The sequence below is a fragment of the Hyla sarda genome, chromosome 7 (assembly GCF_029499605.1).
Source record: "Hyla sarda isolate aHylSar1 chromosome 7, aHylSar1.hap1, whole genome shotgun sequence".
Taxonomy (NCBI): domain Eukaryota; kingdom Metazoa; phylum Chordata; class Amphibia; order Anura; family Hylidae; genus Hyla; species Hyla sarda.
In genome coordinates, this window is record NC_079195.1 from 52,729,424 (window position 1) to 52,755,330 (window position 25,907).

Consider the following 25,907-nt stretch of genomic DNA (forward strand, 5'->3'; position numbering starts at 1 on the left):
ATTACATGAGGAGGGTGTTTGTTACTACTGGGGTGACACACTGTAACAAACCTCCTACTTGTGTAATCTCCTTACTAGTGTTGCTCGCGAATATTCGCAATTCGAATATTATTCGCGAATATCGCATATTCGCGAATTTGCGAATTTCGCATATTCGCGAATTTGCGAATTTCGCGAATATAGCGCTATATATTCGTAATTACGAATATTCGTTTTTTATTAATTTTTTTCTTCACAGTAGCCATCACAGTGATCACCCCTCTCTGCTTCCAGCTTGTGTGGTGTAAAGAAGGCTGTAATACTACTGTGTGAGACTGGCGTGCGAAAATTCGCATATACGAAAATTAACATATGCTAATTTTCGCATATGCAAATTGTCACATGTGTTAATTTTCGCATATGCGTATTTTCGCATATGCGAAAATAAAACGGGAATATAACGAATATGCGAATATTCGCGAATATATGACGAATATTCGTCCATATATTCGCGAATATTCGCGAATTCGAATATGGCCTATGCCGCTCAACACTACTCCTTACTACTGGGGTGACACACTGTAACAAACCTCCTCATCATGTAATCTCCTTACTACTGGGTTGACACACTGTACCAAACCTCCTCCTCATGTAATCACCTTACTACTGGGGTGACACAATGTAACAAACCTCCTCATGTAATCTCCTGACTACTGGGATGACACACTGTAACAAACCTCCTCATCATGTTATCTACTTATTACTGGGGTGACACACTGTAACAAACCTCCTCCTCATGTAATTAACATACTACTGTGGTGACACGCTGTAAGAAACCTCCTCCTCATGTAATCTCCTTACTACTGTGGTGACACACTGCAACAAACCTCCTCCTCATGTAATCTCCTTACTACTGTGGTGACACACTGAAACAAACCTCCTCATGTAATTACTCTACTACTGTAGCGACACACTGTAACAAATCTTCTTCCATGTAATCTCCTTACTGGGGTGACATGTGACCTCTCCTCCAGCTCAGCCCCGCCTCCTCCACAGTATCCCACAGGTCCTTCAGCCACTTTCTCTCCTCTCCTCCACAGCTAAGTTGCGCCCCCAACATGTGTTGGTGACATCATCACAGGTCCTACATCTCCAACACCTAGCAGTCCGGGCCAGAGGAGGAGATGGAGGGAGGGTAAGAATAATTCAAAGGTCGGTCCTGCAGGACTAATGTAACAGGGACGGCATTCCTCCTCTGGAAAAAGCAAAGGAATGCCATTCCTGTGCGTTCCTGCAGGACTCGAGCCCTGCCCCCATGTGTATAGCAGTGTGTTTAGTGTAAATTCCTATACAGGTGGGGGTATGTGCAGAGCATTGCATCGGCCAGTGACCTCTGAGTCTGCACAGTCACTGCTATTCACATCTGTACATACACTAGAGTGCAATGCTCTGCACATACCGCCCATGTATTGCGGGCGGGATTAGACAAAAAATTATAGGGAGTGGGCTGGAGCGGGTTTAAAAAAAACAGTCCTGTGCAGGGCTCTACTACATAGTGTATACGGAGAACAGCAGGCAAACTCCAGTAATCCTTCTTCCTCTCTGTGTAACATATGCAGCATAAAACCAGAGAGGAAAGGGTTACAGAGCAGAGATCAGTGATTGGCTGACAGCTCAGTGATACACAGTGAGGGAGGAAGTTTAGTCATGTACAGTGAGGGCAAGAGAGGGACACGCCCCCTGCCTGTGAGGAGATGAAAATTCAGTGTGAACTGATATAAGCTGATTCTAAAAGAAATACAGAAGCTAGACACATAAAAGTTACATGTACATGATCAGGATGAGGTACTGAGTAACATGTATTTTTTTTTTCTGTGATATGATAGGTACGCTTTAATGGTTTGCTAAAATCAAGAACATTTTTGCCCCTTTTGCTAAATTCAAATAGTCTAATTTTTCTTTCAACTTATTACTTCTTACCATTAGATGGCGCTAATGAGTCACTGAGAGTCTCAACTAACACCCATTAAAATGAAATTTCGCAAAACAAACTATCTATTTTGCATGTAGGTTACTCTAATTTTGTGCTTTCTCTATATCATTTTCCTAAAATTTTACCCAATTGAGTCCAGTCTCTTTCCGCCTAAACTTTAAATCAAAGAATTTTCTCTTTTGCGAGAATGACTTCCACTTTTCCTGTGTTTGAAGTCTGCGTAGTGCGCAGCTTCAGAAATCTGTGTCACAGCTGGCTGCCAAAATACTATATTTCATGCTTCAATCACATATGTTACAACTAGTTATTTCTTGATTTTAGAGAGCCCAGTTTCACAGTAGTCTACGTTTTCACACAGCGCCTGAAGTATACACTTTATTAATGGCAGCACGCCTTGAAATTACACCAGCCTGTATTGAGGTTTGAATTCTTCTAAATAGTTTTTGGGAGGTTATGGACACTATAACTTGCTGCGTAAAAACACAAACAGCAATGCTATAGGATCAATAATTACACATATTATGGAACATAATATATACCCCTCCTCCATGTTATCACATCTATCTGAAAAACTAAAGGATATCAAAACCTGAAAAATAAGTGAATGTTTACCCTGCATTTTTTTTTTTATTACTGTCATTGAAAACTACTTTTGACATGTACATCACATATGTTAAAAGTTGTTGATCGCACAGAGTCTCACTACTGAGACCTACTGCAATCGTGAGTTATTAGCCGGGGAAGCAACATAGACTTTTATGCAGAGAAATGGACAGATCTCTTGACTGGCTGGGGAGCGGAGTGCAATGCCCCATGTTTCCCTGGCTAATAACTCTCCATCACAGCTGGTCTCAGGAGTTACCTAAATAAACAGAATGGTACCTTTGAGTTTGCTGTCCGTGATTGCAAAAGGTCTTAAATCACATTTTTTTTTAAATCTTAAAGGGGTACTCCAGCCCCAAGACATCTTATTCCCTTATCCGAAGGATAGGGGATAAGATGTCTGATCGGGGGGGTTCCGCCACTCGGGACCAGCGCAATCTAGCATGCGGCACCCACCTGTAAGTACTGCCAGAAGTGCTGTAGGCTCTCAGTCTTATGCCTCCCGACCACGGGGACGGAATATCGTGTAGTCACGACGCTGCCCCTTGTGACGTCACGCCCCGCCCCCTCAATGCAAATCTATGGGAGGGGGCGTGATGGCCATCACGCCCCCTCCCATAGACTTGCAATGAGGGGCGGGGTGTGACATCACACGGGGGAAGAGTCTTGACGTCACAATATTCTGTCCCCGTGGTCGGGAGGCATAAGACTGCGAACCTCCAGCGCTTCCGGCAGTACTTACAGGTGGGTGCCGCATGCTAGATTGCGGGGGGTCCCCAGCGGCGGAACCCCCCCGATCAGACATCTTATCCCCTATCCTTTGTATAGGGGACAAGATGTCTTGGGGCCGGAGAAGCCCTTTAAGTGGAGTGTCAGAGAGGCAGTGCTGAGCTCCTTAAGTGCCTCCTCACTCCTCCTCTCCTTTCTGACCCTCCTTGATTAACAGTCAGTGGTCAGCTCCTGCTCCAGCATCGAGCCCTGTTTTGAAATCCTCCATTTTCCATGGAAACAAACAGCAGGAAAGGTTCAGTAACGGTCTGAGACTGCCCATAGCAGGAAAACTCACCACACATGCACAGCAATTTTATCCATGGTGTGCAAGATTTAAATACAGGGCTTGACGCTGGAGCGGAGCCCTGACTGTCAATCAAGGAGGGTCATGGAAGGGAGAGGGAATTAGAAGTAGTATGCAGCTGTCAATGGAAAAATGATAAAGTTATGGTAGGGACGAAAAATGTTGTTGCCAAAAAAACTGTGACAGGAAGGGGTTAAAGACAGCAGCCATGTTTTTTCTTTTCTTTTTTTTAATCTGTGAAGCTATCATCATATAGAACATACATTATAGATTATTAAGATTAATTTACCTTCCGCAGAAGTGCAATCAGATCTTTTGACCAGACGGATGAGTATTGGACAGTGATTGTGCTAAATAACTGGACAAGAGTTTCCACAGGATTGGTTGAATGGATGTCATAAGGCCTCTATGGGAACAAAAAATAGTACAGCATTTATTTATATGAGCCTATTTGATATAAAGCCCCCCATAGACATTAGCTTGATTTTTGTAGATGCTGTCCTTTTCCATTGGATCTGCCAATGATCTAATATATATATATATATATATATATATATATATATATATATATATATATAAATGTCTCGCCCGACTACATAGTGAGGATAAGAACAGAGCATTATGAATCATCCATGATGATTACACAACATGTATCCGGCAGCTGCTTTTCCTCCCTTCTCCAGAGAAACCATCTATGAGCATCTTTAAAGGGGTACTCCACACTTTAAAACATATCCCCTATCTGCAGGTTAAGGGATAAGTGTTTGATCCTGAAGAGAGGATTGGTTGGATTGGGCTACCCTTCACGATCTCCAGAATGGGGCCCCATCTCTCCCTGTGCACAGAGCGGTGTGACAGCACACACTCCAATGCATTCTCTGTGGAAGAACCGGAGATACTTGAGCGGTGTACACTCCCATAGATGTGCCGACACACCGCTTCAAGCACAGAGAGATATGGGGCTCCGTTCTTGAGATCAGACACTTATCCTGTGGATAGGGATACGTTTTAAAGTAGTGGACTACCCCTTCCAGTGAATTCTGCCCTTGAGCATCATTTCAGTTCAACAATTCTTGTTGGCTCATTTCTTAAAGAGGACCCATGGTCAGTATTAAAAATGTACTTTTTTTTTTTTTTATGTATATCAATTTGTAGTTTTGGGTACTGTGATTCCAACACTGTTTGGAATATGTTGCTACCCCATTTTTTCCAGAGATATAGGGATTTTACTGTTTGTGTGACTATTTGTATGTCCCCTAAATAGTCAGGTGGGTGTGAATGGCCCCCTTAGCATTATATAGGCTCAGGCCCCCTTAGCATTATAAACACACCCCCTGAACCTCATATTCACACCCACTCAGTCTGATTTATGTCGGTCCCACATTCATATTCACACCCTCAGCCCCATATAAGCACTCCCCGAGCCTAGCATTCACACCCCTTTTTGAAATTAAGTTCATGCCCATCTGACTATTTAGGTGATTAACTACAAAGCAAAACCCCTATACCTTGAGACTGGGAGGGTGTAACAATTCAATTAAAACAGCTTTAATTAGCACAAAATAATATAAAACTTTTTTTTTTTATACTGACCACAGCTTTTGCATAAGTGAATGCCTTCCCTTCAGCATTATTTTGCTTTTATTTCTTAATAGGGCTTCAAGTCTGTGCCAACTAATTTCCAAATAGATCTTTGTAGGAGTTTTGGTAAGGTTTATGTGACACTGCTTCAAATGCCCTTTATAGGCTTAGAGTAAGAGGAAGACATTCTGACTAGGGGGCTTTTGAGCTAAAAAGGAGTACTCCCCTGGAAAACATTATTTTTTAAATCAACTGGTGCCAGAAAGTTAAACAGATTTGTAGATTACTTCTATTTAAAAATCTTAATCCTTCCAGTACTTATCAGCTGCTATATGATCCACAGGAAGTTCTTTTCTTTTTGAATTTCCTTTCTGTCTGACCACAGTGCTCTCTGCTGACACCTCTGTCCATTTTAGGAACTATCTGGAGAAGGATAGGTTTGCTATGAGGATTTGCTCCTACTCTGGACAGTTCATAAAATAGACAGAGGTGTCAGCAGAGAGCACTGTGGTCAGGCAAAAAGTAAATTTTAAAAGAAAAGAACTTCCTCTCGAACATACAGCAGCTGATAAGTACTGGAAGGGTTAACATTTTTAAATAGAAGTTATTTACAAATCTGTTTAACTTTCTGGCACCAGTTGATTAAAGAAAAAAAAAAGGTTTTCCGGTGGAGTACCCCTATGTATGACTTTACCTTGAACACAATACAAAATGCACTAAGTTCCTGAGCTCCCTCTACTGGTAGTTGCGTGAAGCTGAAATGTTACCACTACAACTCTGGTCCGTCCTGGGGCCTGTGTTTACTTCCTCTGATGACACATTCTCTCCCAGCTCTTTTGATGATGTTCTGAACACATTACAGCCTCACAGTGATTGGGTGAAGTCGGATCGGTACATCATCGGCAGAGCAGGGAGAGCGTGTCATCACGGGAGGTAAACCCCCTTTAAGAATCTAATCACCATAAAATGTTGGATGTAAAACAACAAGGTGGTAAAAAAGATGAATATTCAACAATGACTTACCCAGCCCCTGAGTAGCTCAAAGGACATTATCCCTAGGGACCACCAATCAACCTCAAATGAGTAGCCAGTCCCACCATTGGCAAACGACTGAAAAATCTCTGGGGCTTAAACAGGAAAAATACCAAGTGTTACCATTGTCATATAAGGAGCTAACTTTTAAAACATTTAAAGTTTGAGATAGGCCTAATAAATAATAAAACCAATAAAGATGATAAAGGGACATTCCAACTATGGACAGTCTATCGGAGTTGACTCTGATTGTGACTGCAACTCCCATTGACAGCAGGAGGGGGATGCGGAGTCTACTGTCTCATTTCTTCGCTTTGCATGGCCTTCATGATTTGCCTACTATGAATACATCTACAATATAAATGCCTAATGTTGAAATATCGCTTTAAGTGTCTCAAATATAATGATTCAATAAGTATATAATTGATGGATAATGACACTTGTGTACAGCTGAATGCAGATCTTTTACATCCATGCATCATGTAAACAAGTTTTTTTTTTTTAGAATTTTTTTAGAATTTTCGTCCTTTCTATTAACACATTAACTCAAATCTCTGCTCAGTAACTTATGTTTAAAGGGGTATTCCAGGCAAAAACTTTTTTTTATATATCAACTGGCTCCGGAAAGTTAAACAGATTTGTAAATTATTTCTATTAAAAAATCTTAATCCTTTCAATAGTTATTAGCTTCTGAAGTTTTCTGTCTAACTGCTCAATGATGATGTCACGTCCCGGGAGCTGTGCATGCTGGGAGATTATCCCTTTAGGAACTGCACAGCTCCCGGGACGTGAGTCATCAGAAAGCAGTTAGACAGAAAAAAACAACTCAACTTCAGAAGCTAATAACTATTGGAAGGATTAAGATTTTTTAATAGAAGTAATTTACAAATCTGTTTAACTTTACGGAGCAAGTTGATATATAAAAAAAAGTTTTGGCCTGGAATACCCCTTTAATGACTTCCATTCATGATTCCTCATAGCCCGGTTTGCCCCACCATAAAAAATGACCTCTTCTTCATTTCCATGCAGAACAACAGGGCACTTCTTTTTTCTTCCTCCACTCTAATATCTGATGTGACAGGCGGGCATGCGCATGCAATGAGTGACTTCATTACATGCACTGGAGCCAGAGGTCACAATCTGCTCCTGGCACATTGTAGGCCGCAGGAAAGAAGCTGTCTGCGGTCTACAGGAGTGAATGACAGACAGAGGATTCATTGCTTTTTTGCTCTGTAACAACTTTCAACTGTATGCTCGTTTTAACAACGCACATACAACTGAAATAAGGTGAAAGAGAAGTTCGCTCTGTGCGTAATGACGGGCGATGCAGGGGCCGGAGCAGCGTGACATCATGGCTCCGCCCCTCATGACATCACAGCCCGTCCCCTTAATGCAAGTCTATGGCAGGGGGCGTGACGACCGCCACGCCCCCTTCCCATAGACTTGTATTGACGGGGGCGGGCTGTGACGTCACGAGGGGCGGAGCCGTGACGTAACAATGCTCCGGCCCCTGTATTGCCCGTCATTACGTGCAGAGCAATCTTGCTCAGCGCAGTAATGATAGCGGGGTGCTGCAGCAGCAATCACCGGGGTCCCCAGCAGCAGGACCCCGGCGATCTAACATCTTATCCCCTATCCTTTGGATAGGGATAAGATGTCTAGGGGCGGAATACCCCTTTAAGGGGGGGGTGGGTCATACCATAGACCAGTAGTCTCCAAAATGTGGGCCTCCAACTGTTGCAAAACAACAACTCCCAGTATGCCCGGACAGCCGTTGGCTGTCCGGGCATGCTGGGGAGTTGTAGTTTTGCAACATTTCAAGGGCCACAGCTTGGAGACAAAACTCTGCACCATAAAAAGGATCCGGTTTGATCTTTGCTGTCAAGCTGCCTCTCTCCGGCGTACACCACTGACCTACATAGGTTAGTTCTATGGTCACAGAGAATGGCTACAATAGTACAAAGGTCACAAGCAGCCTTCCTTACCCATATACGGCTTGGTTCCAGCCAATGCGGTCGCCCTTTCACCATCTTTAATTATTGTTGCTACATTGAAGTCTGTGAGATGAGCGTGACCTGGGGATCAAGAAAGAACAGGAAGTTCTCAGCCTAGAAAGAAGTACTGTGGCAGTATGAAAACACCCAATTACTTATTCAGAACACCCTTTGCATGTGTTACAAGCTAATGTGGTGGAAATGCTGACTAATAAAAAAAAGGGGAATAAAACCGAAGTGGAAAAACAGCCAGGGAATCAATTAAGTTCTGTATGAGAAAAAAGCAATAAAACTCGTGTGAAAACCGAAATTCCCATAGTTTACTGATTACAGATTAAAGGGGTACTCTGGCACTAAGACATCTTATCCCTTATGCAAAGGATAGGGGATAAGATGCCTGATTGTGGGGGTCCCGCCACTGGGGACCCCCGTGATCTTCCATGCCGCATCCCGTTAGAATCAGCCCCTGGAGCATGCTCGCTCCGGGTCTGATTACTGGCGATCACGGGGGCGGAGCATAGTGATGTCATGGCTCCGCCCCCATGTGCCGTCACGCTCCGCCCCCTCAATGCAAGCCTATGGAGGGGACGTGACATCCTTTGGATAGGGGATAAGATGTCTTAGCGCCGGAGAACCCCTTTAAGTGCTTTTTATTGCAATACCTTTTGGTAAATATATATTGCAGATAAAGTTATGTGTGGAGCAGGGGTAGAGCATGCACGCCATTAGGGTCTACGCTATTAGGGTATGTTCACACAGCGGAATGTCAGTGCAGAATTCTGCCTGAATATTCCGCACGGACATTTGGCTCCAGCAGAGTCCCATTGATTTCAATGGCATTCTGCTGCACTGTGCACACGGCAGAATTTCCGTGGAAATCGCGATTCTGGCTTCTGGAAAAATAAAAGACTTGTCTATTCTTTTTGCCAATTCCGCTCAGAAATGCACTGCCGTCTATGAGATGTGGTGCATTTCCAAGCGGTCCTAGCGCCCACCAAATTATTCAAATGTGTAGAATATCTGCATATTTTTTCTGTGCAGACATTCCGCACATTTTACGCCATGTGAACATGGTCTCAGAATGCCAAAATAAGTCCAGCACTGTACTTAAAGGGGTACTCCCGTGGAAAACTTTTCTTTTTTAAATCAACTGGTGCCAGAAAGTTAAACAGATTGGTAAATCGCTTCTATTAAAAAATCTTAATCCTTCCAGTACTTTTTAGGGGCTATATACTACAGAGAAATCCAAAAACTGATGTCATGACCACAGTGCTCTCTGCTGACATCTGCTGTCCATTTTAGGAACTGTCCAGAGAAGGAGAAAATCCCCATAGCAAACATATGCTGCTCTGGACAGTTTCTAAAATGGACAGCAGATGTCAGCAGAGAGCACTGTGGTCATGACATCAGAGGAAATGCATTTCTTTTTTGGATTTCTCTTTAGTATACAGCCCCTAAAAAGTACTGGAAGGATTAAGATTTTTTAATAGAAGTGATTTACAAATCTGTTTAACTTTCTGGCACCAGTTGATTTAAAAAAAAAAAAGTTTTCCACAGGAGTACCCCTTTTAGAATCTCCATCAGTCAGATTAGCAGGCTGCTTACTTGACCACTCATACAGTACATTTGTACAAAGGGGACAAGCACCATTCTCATGATAAATTTGGAAGTTCCTGTAGTCAAAATGTCTAAATGGCTAAATGGAGGGGGCAAGGGATGACATCACGAACAAGGAAGCTCCAAGCTTCTGTGTTCAGAACACCACTGTGACGGCACGGAGATCACAGCGGCCGGACCTCCGCCATCAAACATCTTATCCCCTATCCTTTAGATAGGGGATAAGATTTTTAGAGGCGGAATACCCCTTTAAGACAACTTTTACATGCCTTTAGAATTGAGTATCTGTATTACGCTCTTAACATTCAGATTCTATGGTGGATGATGTTTGGTTCAGTTGAACAACATGAAGTGCGAGAATTAGAGCCATCACAAAAAATTTTAAAGTGCACTTTGTTCTGTTGATAAATACTGAATAACCTGAACAGTAAAACAAAACAATAAGACAGATAAGATAAAAAACAGACGTGTAATACAAATTTATCAGGAGAGAGCATGCAATACCAGCTGAGCGGTAGCGTCTGCTGACCTTGTTCATCGAGCAGGATGTTGTCTGGCTTCACGTCTCTGCAACACATTAGAATCTTATCTTAGCGTTCGGCGTATCAAGTGAATTCTATTACACTAATCATATTAGGCTACATTAACTGCAAACTACTCTCAGCTCCATAAAAAATCTAAGTGATTTACTCTTTTATTTCTTTATTGTGTGTTTGGGTGCTTAGATAGTGCTTCTCTGTTTTGCAGCTGAAGAGTCAGATAATTCATAGGGCCGTACATACAACAAACTAATACGTGATACAGAACTCGTGTGCTGGCTCTGACAGATCTCACATTATATACAAATAGGGAGTGATCTAGCAATTATGGCTGGGGACCGCCCCCATGACTCTGAGCCTTGTTCGCAACCGAAAATACAACAATCATTACTATGCAATATCACAGCCATTTAGAGTGAAATCTAGATAATTTTGATAGGGAGCCATTTAGCGTTTCATGCTGCCCGTGGTTTGAAACAGCATAACATGAGGGACAGGTTCCCTTTAAAGGGGTACTCCGGCGCTAAGACATCTTATCCCCTATCCAAAGGATAGGGGATAAGATGCCAGACCGTGGGGGTTCCGCCACTGGGCTGGGGACCCCTGTTATCTTCCATGCCGCACCCCGTTAGGATCAGCGATCATGGGGACGGAGCATAGTGACATCAAAGCTCCGCCCCGTGTGACATCACGGTCCGCCCCCTCAATGCAAGCCTATGGAGGGGGCGTGTCACGCCCCCTCCATAGGCTTTCATTGAGGGGGCGGAGCGTGACGTCACATGAGGGCGGAGGCTTGACGTCACTATGCTCCGTTCCCGTAATCGCCAGTAATCAGACCAAGAGCGAGTACGCTCCGGGGGCTGATTCTAACGAGGTGCGGCGTGGAAGATCACGGGGGTCCCTAGTGGCGGGACCCCTGCGATCAGGCATCTTATCCCCTATCCTTTGGATAGGGGATAAGATGTCTAAGCGCCGGAGTACCCCATTTAATAACAATGTTATATACGTGACTGTACGTTATTTGGCCAATGTATTGCACACTAGAGCCCTTTACCCCGGAACGTATAAAAACGTGTGGGTGCGGGCAGTAATGAGGTTGTTGCAGGTGGGAGCGGGTGGTCACAGAACATACAGCAAGTTCCGTAAAATCACACGCAGTCCCGCAAGCCTCTGAAATGCCCCAGGGGGCTGATTAAATGGCATGAGGATACTTTCTCTAAAAGCTGTGTTTGTGGGAGTGGGCAGGATTGGACAAACATGTTGCGGGTGTAGGTGGGAGTGGAACACACATCTTTCAGAAGCGGGCGGTAATCCAGCGGGAGCGGTATTAAGAAAACAGTCCTGCACAGGGCTCTGTTGCACACTACTTCACAAGATAATACAACAACAAAGACTTTATTTTCATGCGTACAGAAACTGCTGACTTTAGCCAGTAAGCCAATTATATATAAAAGGTTTTTCTACAAACATGCCCAGAGTAGCAAAAAAATTAAATAAAATATACTGTGGCAGTGTGGCCAGGAAAGGGTGTATTTCCCTTGCTAACTCTGGAGAATCCACCTGTGGCCTGATTAATGAGGTATCAGGAAGGGGAAGTGTGTTTAAAAGGAAAGGAAACAGAATAGTTGGGGCTCTCCCTTGGAAACAGTATGCTGACTGTTAGAGGGGGAGACACACGGGCCCTGTTTAGGTAACACGCAGAAGGAGCTGCGAGTGGTCCAAGAAGTGGTGTGAACTGTGAATAACAGGTTGCAGGAGACACATGTTTAACTGGCTGAGGGTAGCTCACCAGTTCGTAGTCAGGGCATGCTGATATGTGTAGTCAGTGACCAGACGGTCTAGGACTTTATTTTGTTCCTGTTTATGTTTTGTTTTACCTGCAACCTGTGGAAATAAAGCTGGCGAGGAGCCAGACTTGAATGCGGAACTGTGGTCTGCTGTGTTATTGTGAGGAACATGTCCCGTGGCAAGTGACCAGGACGATCCCAGAGCTAATCCCCAAGACGGATCGTCACAATACATATACTTACCTTTTACTCGGTCCACTTCTTGGTGTAAGGGGTCAATAGGTAAATCTCTGGCTGGGGCAGGACACCACTGCGGAGAGTGATTGGCTGAGTGGCAATGTCTTGTGCCAACCCCACCCCCTTTGGTGAACTTCACTTTCTAGTGCTGGAGCCCAACAAGTCACATTACTGTCAAGCCAATTTCATGATTAGCTGAACGGCACTTTGACACATTAACACATTAACGGCACTTTGACACATTAACCCCCAGCACCAGGAAGTAGAGCAAAGAGGAGATACAAAATGCTACAGGGACCGAGTAAGAGGTAAGTGTCACGATGCCGGCTGGCAGGAGGTGGATCCTCTGTGCCAGAGAGGGATTGGCGTGGACCGTGCTAGTGGACCGGTTCTAAGTCACTACTGGTTTTCACCAGAGCCCGCCGCAAAGCGGGATGGTCTTGCTGCGGCGGTAGTGACCAGGTCGTATCCACTAGCAACGGCTCAACCTCTCTGACTGCTGAAGATAGGCGCGGTACAAGGGAGTAGACAGAAGCAAGGTCGGACGTAGCAGAAGGTCGGGGCAGGCAGCAAGGATCGTAGTCAGGGGCAACGGCAGGAGGTCTGGAACACAGGCTAGGAACACACAAGGAAACGCTTTCACTGGCACAATGGCAACAAGATCCGGCGAGGGAGTGCAGGGGAAGTGAGGTATAAATAGGGAGTGCACAGGTGAACACACTAATTAGAACCACTGCGCCAATCAGCGGCGCAGTGGCCCTTTAAATCGCAGAGACCCGGCGCGCGCGCGCCCTAGGGAGCGGGGCCGCGCGCGCCGGGACAGGACCGACGGAGAGCGAGTCAGGTACGGGAGCCGGGGTGCGCATCGCGAGCGGGCGCCACCCGCATCGCGAATCGCATCCCGGCTGGAGGCGGTATCGCAGCGCACCGGGTCAGTGGATCTGACCGGAGCGCTGCAGTAGCGAGAGTGTAGCGAGCGCTGCGGGGAGGAGTGGGGACCCGGAGCGCTCGGCGTAACAGTACCCCCCCCCCTTGGGTCTCCCCCTCTTCTTAGAGCCTGAGAACCTGAGGAGCAGACTTTTGTCTAGGATATTGTCCTCAGGTTCCCAGGATCTCTCTTCAGGACCACAACCCTCCCAATCGAACAAAAAAAAAGTTTTCCCTCTGACCTTCTTGGAGGCCAGTATCTCCTTTACGGAGAAGATGTCCGAGGAGCCGGAAACAGGAGTGGGAGAAACAAGTTTGGGAGAGAAACGGTTGATGATGAGTGGTTTAAGAAGAGAAACGTGAAAGGCATTAGGAATACGAAGAGAAGGAGGAAGAAGAAGTTTGTAAGAGACAGGATTAATCTGGCACAAAATTTTGAACGGACCAAGATAGCGTGGTCCCAATTTGTAGCTAGGGACACGGAAGCGGACATATTTAGCGGAGAGCCATACCTTGTCTCCAGGAGAAAAAATGGGGGGAGCTCTTCTTTTCTTATCAGCAAACTTCTTCATGCGTGATGAAGCCTGTAAGAGAGAATTTTGGGTCTCTTTCCATATGGTGGAAAGATCACGAGATATTTCATCCACAGCGGGCAAACCAGAGGGCAAGGGAGTAGGGAGGGGGGGAAGAGGGTGACGGCCGTACACCACGAAAAATGGGGATTTGGAGGAAGATTCAGAGACTCTGAAGTTATACGAGAATTCGGCCCATGGTAGAAGATCTGCCCAGTCATCCTGGCGGGAGGAAACAAAATGCCGTAAATAATCACCCAGGACCTGGTTAATTCTTTCTACTTGCCCATTGGATTGAGGATGATATGCAGAAGAAAAGTTTAATTTAATTTTGAGTTGTTTACAGAGAGCCCTCCAGAATTTCAACACGAATTGGACGCCTCTATCCGAAACGATCTGCGTGGGCAACCCATGAAGACGAAAAATGTGTACAAAAAATTGTTTTGCCAACTGAGGCGCTGAAGGAAGACCAGGAAGAGGGATGAAATGTGCCATCTTGGAGAATCGATCAACGACCACCCAAACAACAGTGTTGCCACGGGATGGGGGTAAGTCTGTAATAAAGTCCATACCAATCAGAGACCAAGGCTGCTCGGGGACAGGCAGAGGATGAAGAAGACCAGCGGGCTTCTGGCGAGGAGTCTTATCCCGGGCACAGACAGTGCAGGCTCGCACAAAATCCACAACATCCGTCTCCAGAGTCGGCCACCAATAGAAACGAGAGACGAGTTGCACGGATTTCTTGATGCCCGCATGACCTGCGAGATGGGAGGAGTGACCCCATTTGAGGATTCCGAGGCGTTGGCGTGGAGAGACGAAGGTCTTCCCTGGAGGAGTTTGCCTGATGGAGGCTGGAGAAGTGGAGATCAGGCAGTCAGGAGGAATGATGTGTTGCGGAGAGAGCTCTACTTCCGAGGCATCCGAGGAACGAGAGAGAGCATCGGCCCTAATGTTCTTATCGGCAGGCCGAAAGTGAATTTCAAAATTAAATCGGGCAAAGAACAGAGACCACCTGGCCTGGCGAGGATTCAGCCGTTGGGCAGACTGGAGATAGGAGAGGTTCTTGTGATCGGTGTAAATAATAACTGGAAATCTTGATCCCTCCAGCAGATGCCTCCATTCCTCAAGTGCTAATTTAATGGCTAGTAGCTCTCGATCCCCGATGGAGTAGTTCCTCTCCGCCGGAGAGAAGGTCCTAGAAAAAAACCCACAAGTAACAGCATGCCCGGAAGAATTTTTTTGTAGAAGGACAGCTCCAGCTCCTACTGAGGAGGCATCAACCTCCAATAGGAAGGGTTTAGATGGGTCAGGTCTGGAGAGCACGGGAGCCAAAGAAAAGGCAGACTTGAGCTGTTTAAAGGCGTCTTCCGCTTGAGGAGGCCATGACTTAGGATTGGCATTCTTTTTGGTTAAAGCCACGATAGGAGCCACAATGGTGGAAAAATGTGGAATAAATTGTCTGTAATAATTGGCGAACCCCAAAAAACGTTGGATAGCACGGAGTCCGGAGGGGCGTGGCCAATCTAAGACGGCAGAGAGTTTGTCTGGATCCATTTGTAGTCCCTGGCCAGAGACCAAGTATCCTAGGAAAGGAAGAGATTGACATTCAAACAGACATTTCTCCATTTTGGCATAAAGTTGATTGTCACGAAGTCTCTGAAGAACCATGCGGACATGCTGGCGGTGTTCTTCTAGGTTGGCAGAAAAAATCAGGATATCGTCCAGATATACAACAACACAGGAATATAAGAGATCACGAAAAATTTCATTAACAAAGTCTTGGAAGACGGCAGGGGCGTTGCACAGGCCAAAGGGCATGACCAGATACTCAAAGTGTCCATCTCTAGTGTTAAATGCCGTTTTCCATTCATCCCCCTCTCTGATGCGGATGAGATTATAAGCACCTCTTAAGTCCAGTTTGGTAAAGATGTGGGCACCTTGGAGGCGATCAAAGAGTTCAGAGATGAGAGGTAGGGGGTAGCGGTTCTTTACCGTGATTTTATTAAGACCGCGGTAGTCAATGCAAGGACGTAGGGAGCCATCTTTTTTGGACACAAAGAAAAATCCGGCTCCGGCAGGAGAGGAGGATTTGCGGATAAAGCCCTTTTTTAAATTTTCCTGGATGTACTCAGACATAGCAAGAGTCTCTGGGGCAGAGAGAGGATAAATTCTGCCCCGGGGTGGAGTAGTGCCCGGGAGGAGGTCAATAGGACAGTCATAAGGCCTGTGAGGAGGTAGAGTCTCAGCTTGTTTTTTGCAAAAAACATCCGCAAAGTCCATATAGGCCTTAGGGAGACTGGTTACAGGGGGAACCACAGGGTCACGGCAAGGAGTACTGGGAACCGGTTTAAGGCAGTCCTTGAAACAAGAGGGACCCCAACTCTTGATCTCCCCAGTGGACCAATCCAGGGTTGGGGAATGGTGTTGAAGCCAGGGTAGTCCAAGGAGAATTTCGGAAGTGCAATTGGGGAGGACCAAAAACTCAATTTTCTCGTGATGAGGTCCGATGCACATTAGGAGGGGCTCCGTGCGGAAACGTATGGTACAGTCCAATCTTTCATTGTTAACACAATTGATGTAGAGGGGTCTGGCGAGACTGGTCACCGGGATGTTGAACCTGTTGATGAGAGAGGCCAAAATAAAATTTCCTGCAGATCCGGAATCCAAGAAGGCCATAGTAGAGAAGGAGAAGGTAGAGGCAGATATCCGCACAGGCACAGTAAGACGTGGAGAAGCAGAGTTGACATCAAGGACTGTCTCACCTTTGTGCGGAGTCAGCATACGTCTTTCCAGGCGGGGAGGACGGATAGGGCAATCCTTCAGGAAGTGTTCGGTACCGGCACAGTACAGGCAGAGATTCTCCATGCGGCGTCGTGTCCTCTCTTGAGGTGTCAGGCGAGACCGGTCGACCTGCATAGCCTCCACGGCGGGAGGCACAGGAACGGATTGCAGGGGACCAGAGGAGAGAGGAGCCGGGGAGAAAAAACGCCTCGTGCGAACAAAGTCCATATCCTGGCGGAGCTCCTGACGCCTTTCGGAAAAACGCATGTCAATGCGAGTGGCTAGATGAATGAGTTCATGTAGGTTAGCAGGGATTTCTCGTGCGGCCAGAACATCTTTAATGTTGCTGGATAGGCCTTTTTTAAAGGTCGCGCAGAGGGCCTCATTATTCCAGGATAGTTCTGAAGCAAGAGTACGGAATTGTACGGCGTACTCGCCAACGGAAGAATTACCCTGGACCAGGTTCAACAGGGCAGTCTCAGCAGAAGAGGCTCGGGCAGGTTCCTCAAAGACACTTCGAATTTCCGAGAAGAAGGAGTGTACAGAGGCAGTGACGGGGTCATTGCGGTCCCAGAGCGGTGTGGCCCATGACAGAGCTTTCCCAGACAGAAGGCTGACTACGAAAGCCACCTTAGACCTTTCAGTAGGAAACTGGTCCGACATCATCTCCAAGTGCAGGGAACATTGAGAAAGAAAGCCACGGCAAAATTTAGAGTCCCCATCAAATTTATCCGGCAAGGATAGTCGTAGGCCTGAAGCGGCCACTCGCTGCGGAGGAGGTGCAGGAGCTGGCGGAGGAGAAGATTGCTGAAGCTGTGGTAGTAGCTGCTGTAGCATCACGGTCAGTTGAGACAGCTGGTGGCCTTGTTGCGCTATCTGTTGTGACTGCTGGGCGACCACTGTGGTGAGGTCGGCGACAACTGGCAGAGGAACTTCAGCGGGATCCATGGCCGGATCTACTGTCACGATGCCGGCTGGCAGGAGGTGGATCCTCTGTGCCAGAGAGGGATTGGCGTGGACCGTGCTAGTCACTACTGGTTTTCACCAGAGCCCGCCGCAAAGCGGGATGGTCTTGCTGCGGCGGTAGTGACCAGGTCGTATCCACTAGCAACGGCTCAACCTCTCTGACTGCTGAAGATAGGCGCGGTACAAGGGAGTAGACAGAAGCAAGGTCGGACGTAGCAGAAGGTCGGGGCAGGCAGCAAGGATCGTAGTCAGGGGCAACGGCAGGAGGTCTGGAACACAGGCTAGGAACACACAAGGAAACGCTTTCACTGGCACAATGGCAACAAGATCCGGCGAGGGAGTGCAGGGGAAGTGAGGTATAAATAGGGAGTGCACAGGTGAACACACTAATTAGAACCACTGCGCCAATCAGCGGCGCAGTGGCCCTTTAAATCGCAGAGACCCGGCGCGCGTGCGCCCTAGGGAGCGGGGCCGCGCGCGCCGGGACAGGACCGACGGAGAGCGAGTCAGGTACGGGAGCCGGGGTGCGCATCGCGAGCGGGCGCCACCCGCATTGCGAATCGCATCCCGGCTGGAGGCGGTATCGCAGTGCACCGGGTCAGTGGATCTGACCGGAGCGCTGCAGTAGCGAGAGTGTAGCGAGCGCTGCGGGGAGGAGCGGGGACCCGGAGCGCTCGGCGTAACAGTAAGTATAGCTTTTTTTTTTTTTGCAGCCTGGGTATGTTTGTGGAAGAAACCCTTTTTTTTGCCAGATAACTTCTTTACCAGCACTATATAACATATTGACCCAGATTTATCAAACTGTGTGAGAGAAAAAGTGGAGAGATTTTCCTACAGCAACCAATCACAGCTCAGCTATCGAGCTCTAGTAAAGTGAAAGCTGAGCTGTGATTGGTTGCTTTGGGAAAATCTCTTTTTTTTTTCTCTCTCACACAGTTTGGTAAGTCTGGGCCATTATAACTGAGAACCTGTAGTTTGAAAGGGGTAAGTGAACAGGACCATGTGTCTTACAATTTATTTGCAATATGTTACTATAACTTTGAAAATAAAGAAAACATTTTTATAATATCTTACATATTAAATTTTTACACATTTCGATCAGGATTATTTATGATCCATATCATATCGGTTTCTTTTGCAAAAGAAAGATTTTCTTACCTTATCAGAAGACTTAAAAGCCTATTTAAGAAATTATAAGGAATATGGGATATTCTTGTTATACAGAAATGTGGTAAAACATATGTATGTCTGTGGCTACTGGTGTTATTAAAGGGGTTATCCAGGAAAAATTTTTTTTTATATATATCAACTGGCTCCAGAAGGTTAAACAGATTTGTAAATTACTTCTATTAAAAAATCTTAATCCTTTCAGTACTTATGAGCTGCTTAAGTTGAGTTTTTCTTTTCTGTCTAAGTGCTCTCTGATGACACCTGTCTCAGGAACTTTCCAGAGTAGAAGCAAATCCCCATAGCAAACCTCTTCTACTCTGTGCAGTTCCCGAGACAGACAGAGATGTCAGCAGAGAGCACAGTTGTGAGACAGAAAAGAACAACTCAACTTCAGCAGCTGATAATTATTAGAATTACAAATCGGTTTAACTTTCTGGAGCCAGTTGATATATAAAAATATTTTTTTTTCTGGAATACCCCTTTAAGAAGTAAACTATTACATTTGCATTGAAAATATTTTCTGTTATTACTGTACCGGTGGATTATATGTTGGCTTCTTAGGTAATCTAATGCCAGGGCCATTTCACAGATATACATTTTGACCGTCTCTTCTGTAAACTGAACATTTTGCTGTAGATGATATCGGAGATCTCCCCCAAGGAGTAAGTCCACAACCATAAACATGTCCTCCTCATCTTGGAATGAATACCTGAAAATCAAAAAGATATTATGATGTACAATTCTAAATTTAAGGAGTAACTGATGACTTATTGATAGCATCTACCTGTTTATTCTATTATTTAGTATATGGATCAAATGAGTTCAAGTGCACCCTTTAGTGTACAATATGGATTAATTCAGAGATAATGACCTTAATCACACCTTAGATCAGTGTTTTCCAACCCAGGTGCCTATAGCTGTTGCAGGGCTGGTGCAAGGTTTTTTGCCACCCTAGCTAAAAGCTAATTTTGCCACCCCCCCTTGACTCCTCCCATTCACACGCCCCACCTTACTACTGGGGTGACACACTGTAACAAACCTCCTCCTCACGTAATCTCCTTACTTCTGGGGTGATACACTGTAAAAAACCTCCTCCTCATGTAATCACCTTACTACTGGGGTGACACACTGTAACAAAGCTCCTCCTCATTTAATCTCCTTACTTCTGGGGTGATACACTGTAGAAAAAACCTCCTCCTCATGTAATCTCCTTACTACTGGGGTAACACACTGTAACAATTCTCGTCATGTAATCTCCTTACTTCTGGGGTGACACACTGTGACAAACCTCCTCCTCATGTAATCACCTTACTACTGGGGTGACACACTGTAACAAACCTCCTCCTCATGTAATCTCCTTACTTCTGGGGTGACACACTGTAACAAACCTCCTCCTCATGTAATCTCCTTACTTCTGGGGTGACACACTGTAAAAAAAAACCCTCCTCATGTAATCTCCTTACTTCTGGGGTGACACACTGTAACAACCCCCCTCCTCATGTAATCTTCTTACTTCTGGGGTGATACACTGTGACAAACCCCCTCCTCATGTAATCTCCTTACTACTGGGGTGACACACTGTAACAAACCTCCTCCTCATGTAATCACCTTACTACTGGGGTGACAATTTTGCAGCTGGAGAAATAACTTTCTTGCAGAGGGCAGAATGGCGCCCCCCATCAAGAGGGCGCTCTAGGCTGCTGCCTATTTTCCCTATAAGTAGAGCGGGCCCTGAGCTGTTGCCAAACTACAACTCCCAGCATGCCCGGACAGCCTTCGGTTGTCCGGGCATGCTGGGAGTTGTCGTTTTGCAACAGTTGAAGGCACCCTGGTTGGTAATCTCTGCCTTGGATACTCCTGTTCCACCTGCCCACTGGACATAATCACATTCTATTACACAGTCTGGTAAAATAAAAGGTGCAGACAGCTCTCACCTCCTAGGCAGATGCAGGTGTGCTCGGATTGGCGGAACCGCAACTGCCCACTATAGCAAAAAGAAGAAATGTCCAGCACTTCGAATCCGTTGTTCTTAGGATTTATTAGGCTTAAAAGATAAGCAGTACAGAGGAATGTACGCCTAGGCTTTTCGGGTAGCAGTATCCTTAGTCATGGCATCATGCAGCCATGACTAAGGGTACTGCTACTCGAAACACGTAAGCGTACACTCCTCTGTACTGCTTATCTTTTAAGCCTAATAAATCCTAAGAGCAACGGATTCGATGTGCTGGAAAGTATGGTAAAGGTGGGTAAGCTTATGTTTAGAAATGAGCGAATCGAAGTTGACGAACCCAAATTCGTTACGAATTTCATGAAAAATTTGATTTGCAATGAATGCGAATATCGCCGCGATTCAATCTCGCGAATCGCTTCATTACACTCCATTTTACAGCGTTCCAGGCTATTGGAGACCTAAGATGGCGGATCCACATGTGAGTACATGGGGCAGGGGACTATGGGAGGGAAGGAAACAGCGGCGGGAATGAAGGTAGGCGGGCTGACCCTGAATCACATGTGAGATGCAGCCTATCAGTGTTCACTGACCCCTGTAATGTCACAGGCCCTATATAATCGGTGGCCATCTTGCCTCTCTTCATTTCATCTATGCACTCAGATGGAGAGGACGGGACTGCGTGTGTGTGAATAGCTCATACCACAGCGTTACACTGCAACTGCTAGTCACATCAGCATTAGGGAAAGACAGGAGTGCAGAGTGCTTTGCTGTTACACTGAGAAGGATCATTGATAGCTAAACCTCCTATTCACGTTATTGAGCATTGCAGCAGAGAGGGGCAGATAGCTGTCAACTGCCTCATACAGATCTCCAAGCTGCCTGAACTTTCTGAAGCATCTTATCTCCTCATTTTTCAGCCCAATTGAGTTTTTTTTTTGTTTGCTCCACAAATCTTCTGCTGCTCAGAATTGTGTGACAGAGTGCAATTTAGGGTTTAATCCCTGTATTTTTTTTTTTTTTGTGGTGCTGCACTGTTGGGTCCTGATGCTGTTCAGAAATATGTGATTGTTCAGTGGACTGTAGTGCGTTTGTACCATTCTGTACCTGTTAATCTGTAAAGGGGCTGGCTACATACTGTGCAAGTCAAAACAATAGTATTCACCGGCTGTTTTTTTTTTTTTTTTTTAAATACAGATTTTTTTTTCCGTATAGTTACGCATATTACTGCCCTCATCAGTGCATACCGCATAGGTACATCCAAGTATTGTACCATTTAGTACCTGTTGATCTGTCAACGTGCTCCATACCGTCAAAGTACAAACAATAGTATTAACCGGCTGGTGTTTTAAAAAACACAGTTTTTTCTGCCTATAGTTGCGCATCTTACTGCCCTCATCAGTGCATACCGCATACGTACATCCAAGTAGTGTACCATCTTGTACCTGTTAATCTGTCAAGGGCCTTTATACTGTGAAATGACAGCCGTAAGTAATCACCTGCTGCTGTTCTAGACAAATACTGTTTGAAGAGTGGTGTAGCGTATTGTAATACCCTCATAAACGCACTAAGTATGTCAGGCAGAGAAGTGCCAGGACGTGCACAGAGGAGTGGCAGATGCCTAAATACTTCAGACAGAGTTGGCAGCAGACTTGGGGCGAGTGGCAGCAGGAGTCGCAGCGAGAGGCCTGAGCTCCTGTTATCAGCCAGCGGTCGTGTCTCCACCAGCAACCCATCTGCCGTCGTCGATTGGTTAACACGCTCATCCACATCATCACAAGTGACATCTGACACCTCCAGTCAACATTCGGTGGGTTCCTCAGACACAACCCTCAGTTGGCATGGCCCGGGAGCAGTCCCTGTCCTCACATTCCCTTTGTCCTATGCTGTTCCCTCTCCTGAAGAAGCATCTTATGCTGTGGGTTCAGCTGCACTATTTACTGAGGACGATCCAATAGAGGACAGTCAGCAGCTACTGGACAGCCAAGAAGGGGAGGAGACATGCGCCGCTTGCTCCGCTAGGCGGCCAAGTAGTGATGCGGAGAGTGACGTGGGAGGCGGTGTTGCAAGTGTTCAGGGTCCTGAAGCAGACACTGTTGGGGACCTGAGGAGTACATCAGTGACGTGCACACACCTGTTGATGATGATGAAGCCGATCGCAATTGGGAGCCGGGTGCTGAAGGGGCTTCATCATCATCAGGAGAAGAGAATTGCAGGTTGCCCTTGAGGCAGCAAGGCGGTAGCACGGTTGGCAGTCAGCATGGTGGCAGTAATGGAAATTTCAGAGCCAAACGTGCCCAGGGGAGACCACCTGCTTCGCGGCAGCCTACCTTACCTGCATCAAGCAGTGGCCATCCGCTCCCTCCTTCATCCAGCCAAGGCTCCACCACCTCAGCCGAAGGGAGCTGTGTGTCAAACCCTCCTTCTGTCGCTCCTGCTTCTCTCGCTTTTAGTCAGCCATTTCGCCAACAATCCATCGGCGAAGCCATGTCCAAGAGACAATAGTATGCACCCATTCATCCAACGGCGCAGAAGTTGAATGTGCTCCTGTCCAAGTTGTTGGTGTTGCAGTCGCTCCCTTTTCAAGTGGTGGACTCTGCACCTTTCAGAGAATTGATGGTTTGTGCTGAGCCGAGGTGGAGAGTCCCAAGCTGTCATTTCTTTGCAAAGAAGGCAGTACCAGCTCTGCATAAGTTTGTACAAGAGAAGGTGGGCCAGTCCTTGAGCCTGTCGGTGTGTTCAAAAGTGCACGGCAGCACCAACGTGTGGAGCTGTAACTACGGGCAGGGACAATACTTGTCTTTTACGGCCCACTGGGTAATTGGGGTTCCTGCACAGCCACAACAGCAACTTGGACAGGTCACACCGCTTCCTCCTCCACGCTTTCACTCCCAGGCAGTTGGTCCTGTTACAGTGTGCGACGCCACCTCCTCATCCTCCACCATGTCCTCGGCCTCCACTGCTCGTCAAAATCTCTGTGGCCCTTCATCATACCATGAGTGTAGGGCACGGCGGTGTCAAGCTGTTCTTCACATGGTTTGCCTTGGCGAATGGAGTCACACAGGGGAGGAACTGCTAAAGTTCATTCGTAAAGAAATCCGAGTATGGCTTACTCCACAAAATCTGGAAATGGGAACCATGGTAACCGACAATGGGAAGAACATCGTGTCCGCGCTGCGACAAGGAATTGTGAAACATGCGCCCTGCATGGCACACATGTTGAATCTGGTTGTCAAGCACTTCCTCAAGTCTTCACCCCATTTGCAAAACATCCTGAAAATGCCAAGGAAACTGTGCATGCACTTCAGCCACTCGTACACCGCCAAGCACACCTTCCTTGAGCTGCAGCGTCAGAACGGTATCCCACAACATAGTCTTATTTGTGACGTTGCCACACGTTGGAATTCCACCCTTCATATGTTGGACAGACTATACGAACAAAGAAAAGCCATCACCGATTTCTTGATGATCCAAGCAGATAGGAGTATTCCCCTGTGTAACTTCAATGTGAACCAGTGGCAGCTCATACGTGACACCTGCCGTTTGCTGAGGCCTTTTGAGGAAGCCACATTATTTGTAAGTCGCTTGGATTACGCCATGAATGACGTAATTCCACTCCTACATTTCCTACAACAAATGATTGAAACCATGGCTGGTCACGGCAATGGAGACGTTGCGCCTATATCTCAAGGCTACATGAGCCCTGTGGGGGCTGAACAGGAGGAGGAGGATGATGAGGGGCAGAGCAGAGCACAGTTTAGGTTGGATGAGATGGCCGGTGTTTCTAGTCATCGGACAGGAGAGGAGGAGCAGGAGCAGCCAGAGGAGCTGGAGGGTTATGAGGAAGGCGAGACAGAGGACCCAGACACATCGTGGCAGTATGCAGTGGAGATGGAGGCAGGTAGTCCCTCCGAGTCACTGGCGCAAATGGCACGATGCATGCTCAGTTGCTTGAGTAGTGACCCCCGAATTGTCAAAATTCATCAGCGGGATGACTTCTGGATCTCCACCTTATTAGACCCTCGCTACCGTCCCAGAATGGGGGCCTTTTTTACACCCCACTGAGAGGGAGGACAAACTGACCTACTACAGAGAGATTCTACGTAGTCAGTTGGCCGATGCCTATTGGCCACATGGTCCATCCACTCGCAGGTCTGACTTGGGGGGCCCTCTGCGCTCACCTTCCACTGCTATGGCTGCTGGGGAGGGGGAGAGGTGGCAGGAGCAGTACCAGCTCAATCAGCAGCAGCCTGAGTCTACAGTCGCTGATGAGTAGCTTTCTTCACCCGCATAGTGAAGCAACTCATCAGCAGCAGGTGGACATGGAGCAGGACCTGAACCAGTAGGTGGTGGCATACCTTGACATGACCATGCCAACAACCATTGAAGATCCGCTGGACTTCTGGGCAGCCAAACTTGATTTATGGCCGCAACTAGCAGAGTTTGCCCTGGAAAAGCTGTCCTGCCCGGCCAGTAGTGTGCCATCAGAGCGGGTGTTTAGTGTGGCCGGGACCATAGTCATCCCAAGGCAAACTCGTCTGTCCACTAAAAATGTGGAGAGACTGACGTTTGACAAGATGAATCAGGGATGGATCAGCCAGGATTTCCAGCCACCAATGCCAGATGCCTCAGTGTAGATTGACCATGCTGCTTCACCAACATGTCCCAATTATGGTTGGTTATGAAACTCTCTTGGGTTATCAATTAGGGTTATGAAACCCTCTTTGGTACTGCCATTGCCTGCTCCTGGCTCATCCTGTGTCTTTCAGGAACTACTTGCCTCACTGATGCTTCTGGCATTGGGCCTTTAATTTTTGGAAGTTTAGCAGTAGCTAAATATATGCTTAATGCAAATGTCAACATTGATCTTTAAATGTAAGGGGTTATGAAACCCTCTTGGGTACTGCGAATGCCTGCTCCTGACTCATCCTGTGTCTTTTAGGAACTACTTGCCTCCGTGATGCCTCAGGCCTTGGGCCTTCAATTTTTGGATGTTTAGCAGTAGCTAAATACATGCTTAATGCAAATTTCAACATTGATCTTTAAATGTAAGGGGTTACAAAACCCTTTTGGGTACTGTGAATTCCTGCTCCTGACTCATCTTGT

General features: G+C 46.5%; 1 protein-coding gene across 1 annotated transcript in view; it reads right to left on the reverse strand.

Annotated features, from left to right (window-relative positions):
* STK32C (serine/threonine kinase 32C) overlaps positions 1–25,907 on the reverse strand; it is a 377,838-nt gene that overhangs the window by 39,738 nt on the left and 312,193 nt on the right. The window contains exons 4-8 of the mRNA XM_056529023.1: positions 19,389–19,562; positions 10,404–10,441; positions 8,249–8,338; positions 6,255–6,358; positions 3,940–4,056 (exon numbers count right to left, since the gene is read on the reverse strand). Of these exons, the coding sequence (XP_056384998.1) occupies positions 3,940–4,056; positions 6,255–6,358; positions 8,249–8,338; positions 10,404–10,441; positions 19,389–19,562 (523 nt within the window). The remainder of the gene's footprint in view (positions 1–3,939; positions 4,057–6,254; positions 6,359–8,248; positions 8,339–10,403; positions 10,442–19,388; positions 19,563–25,907) is intronic.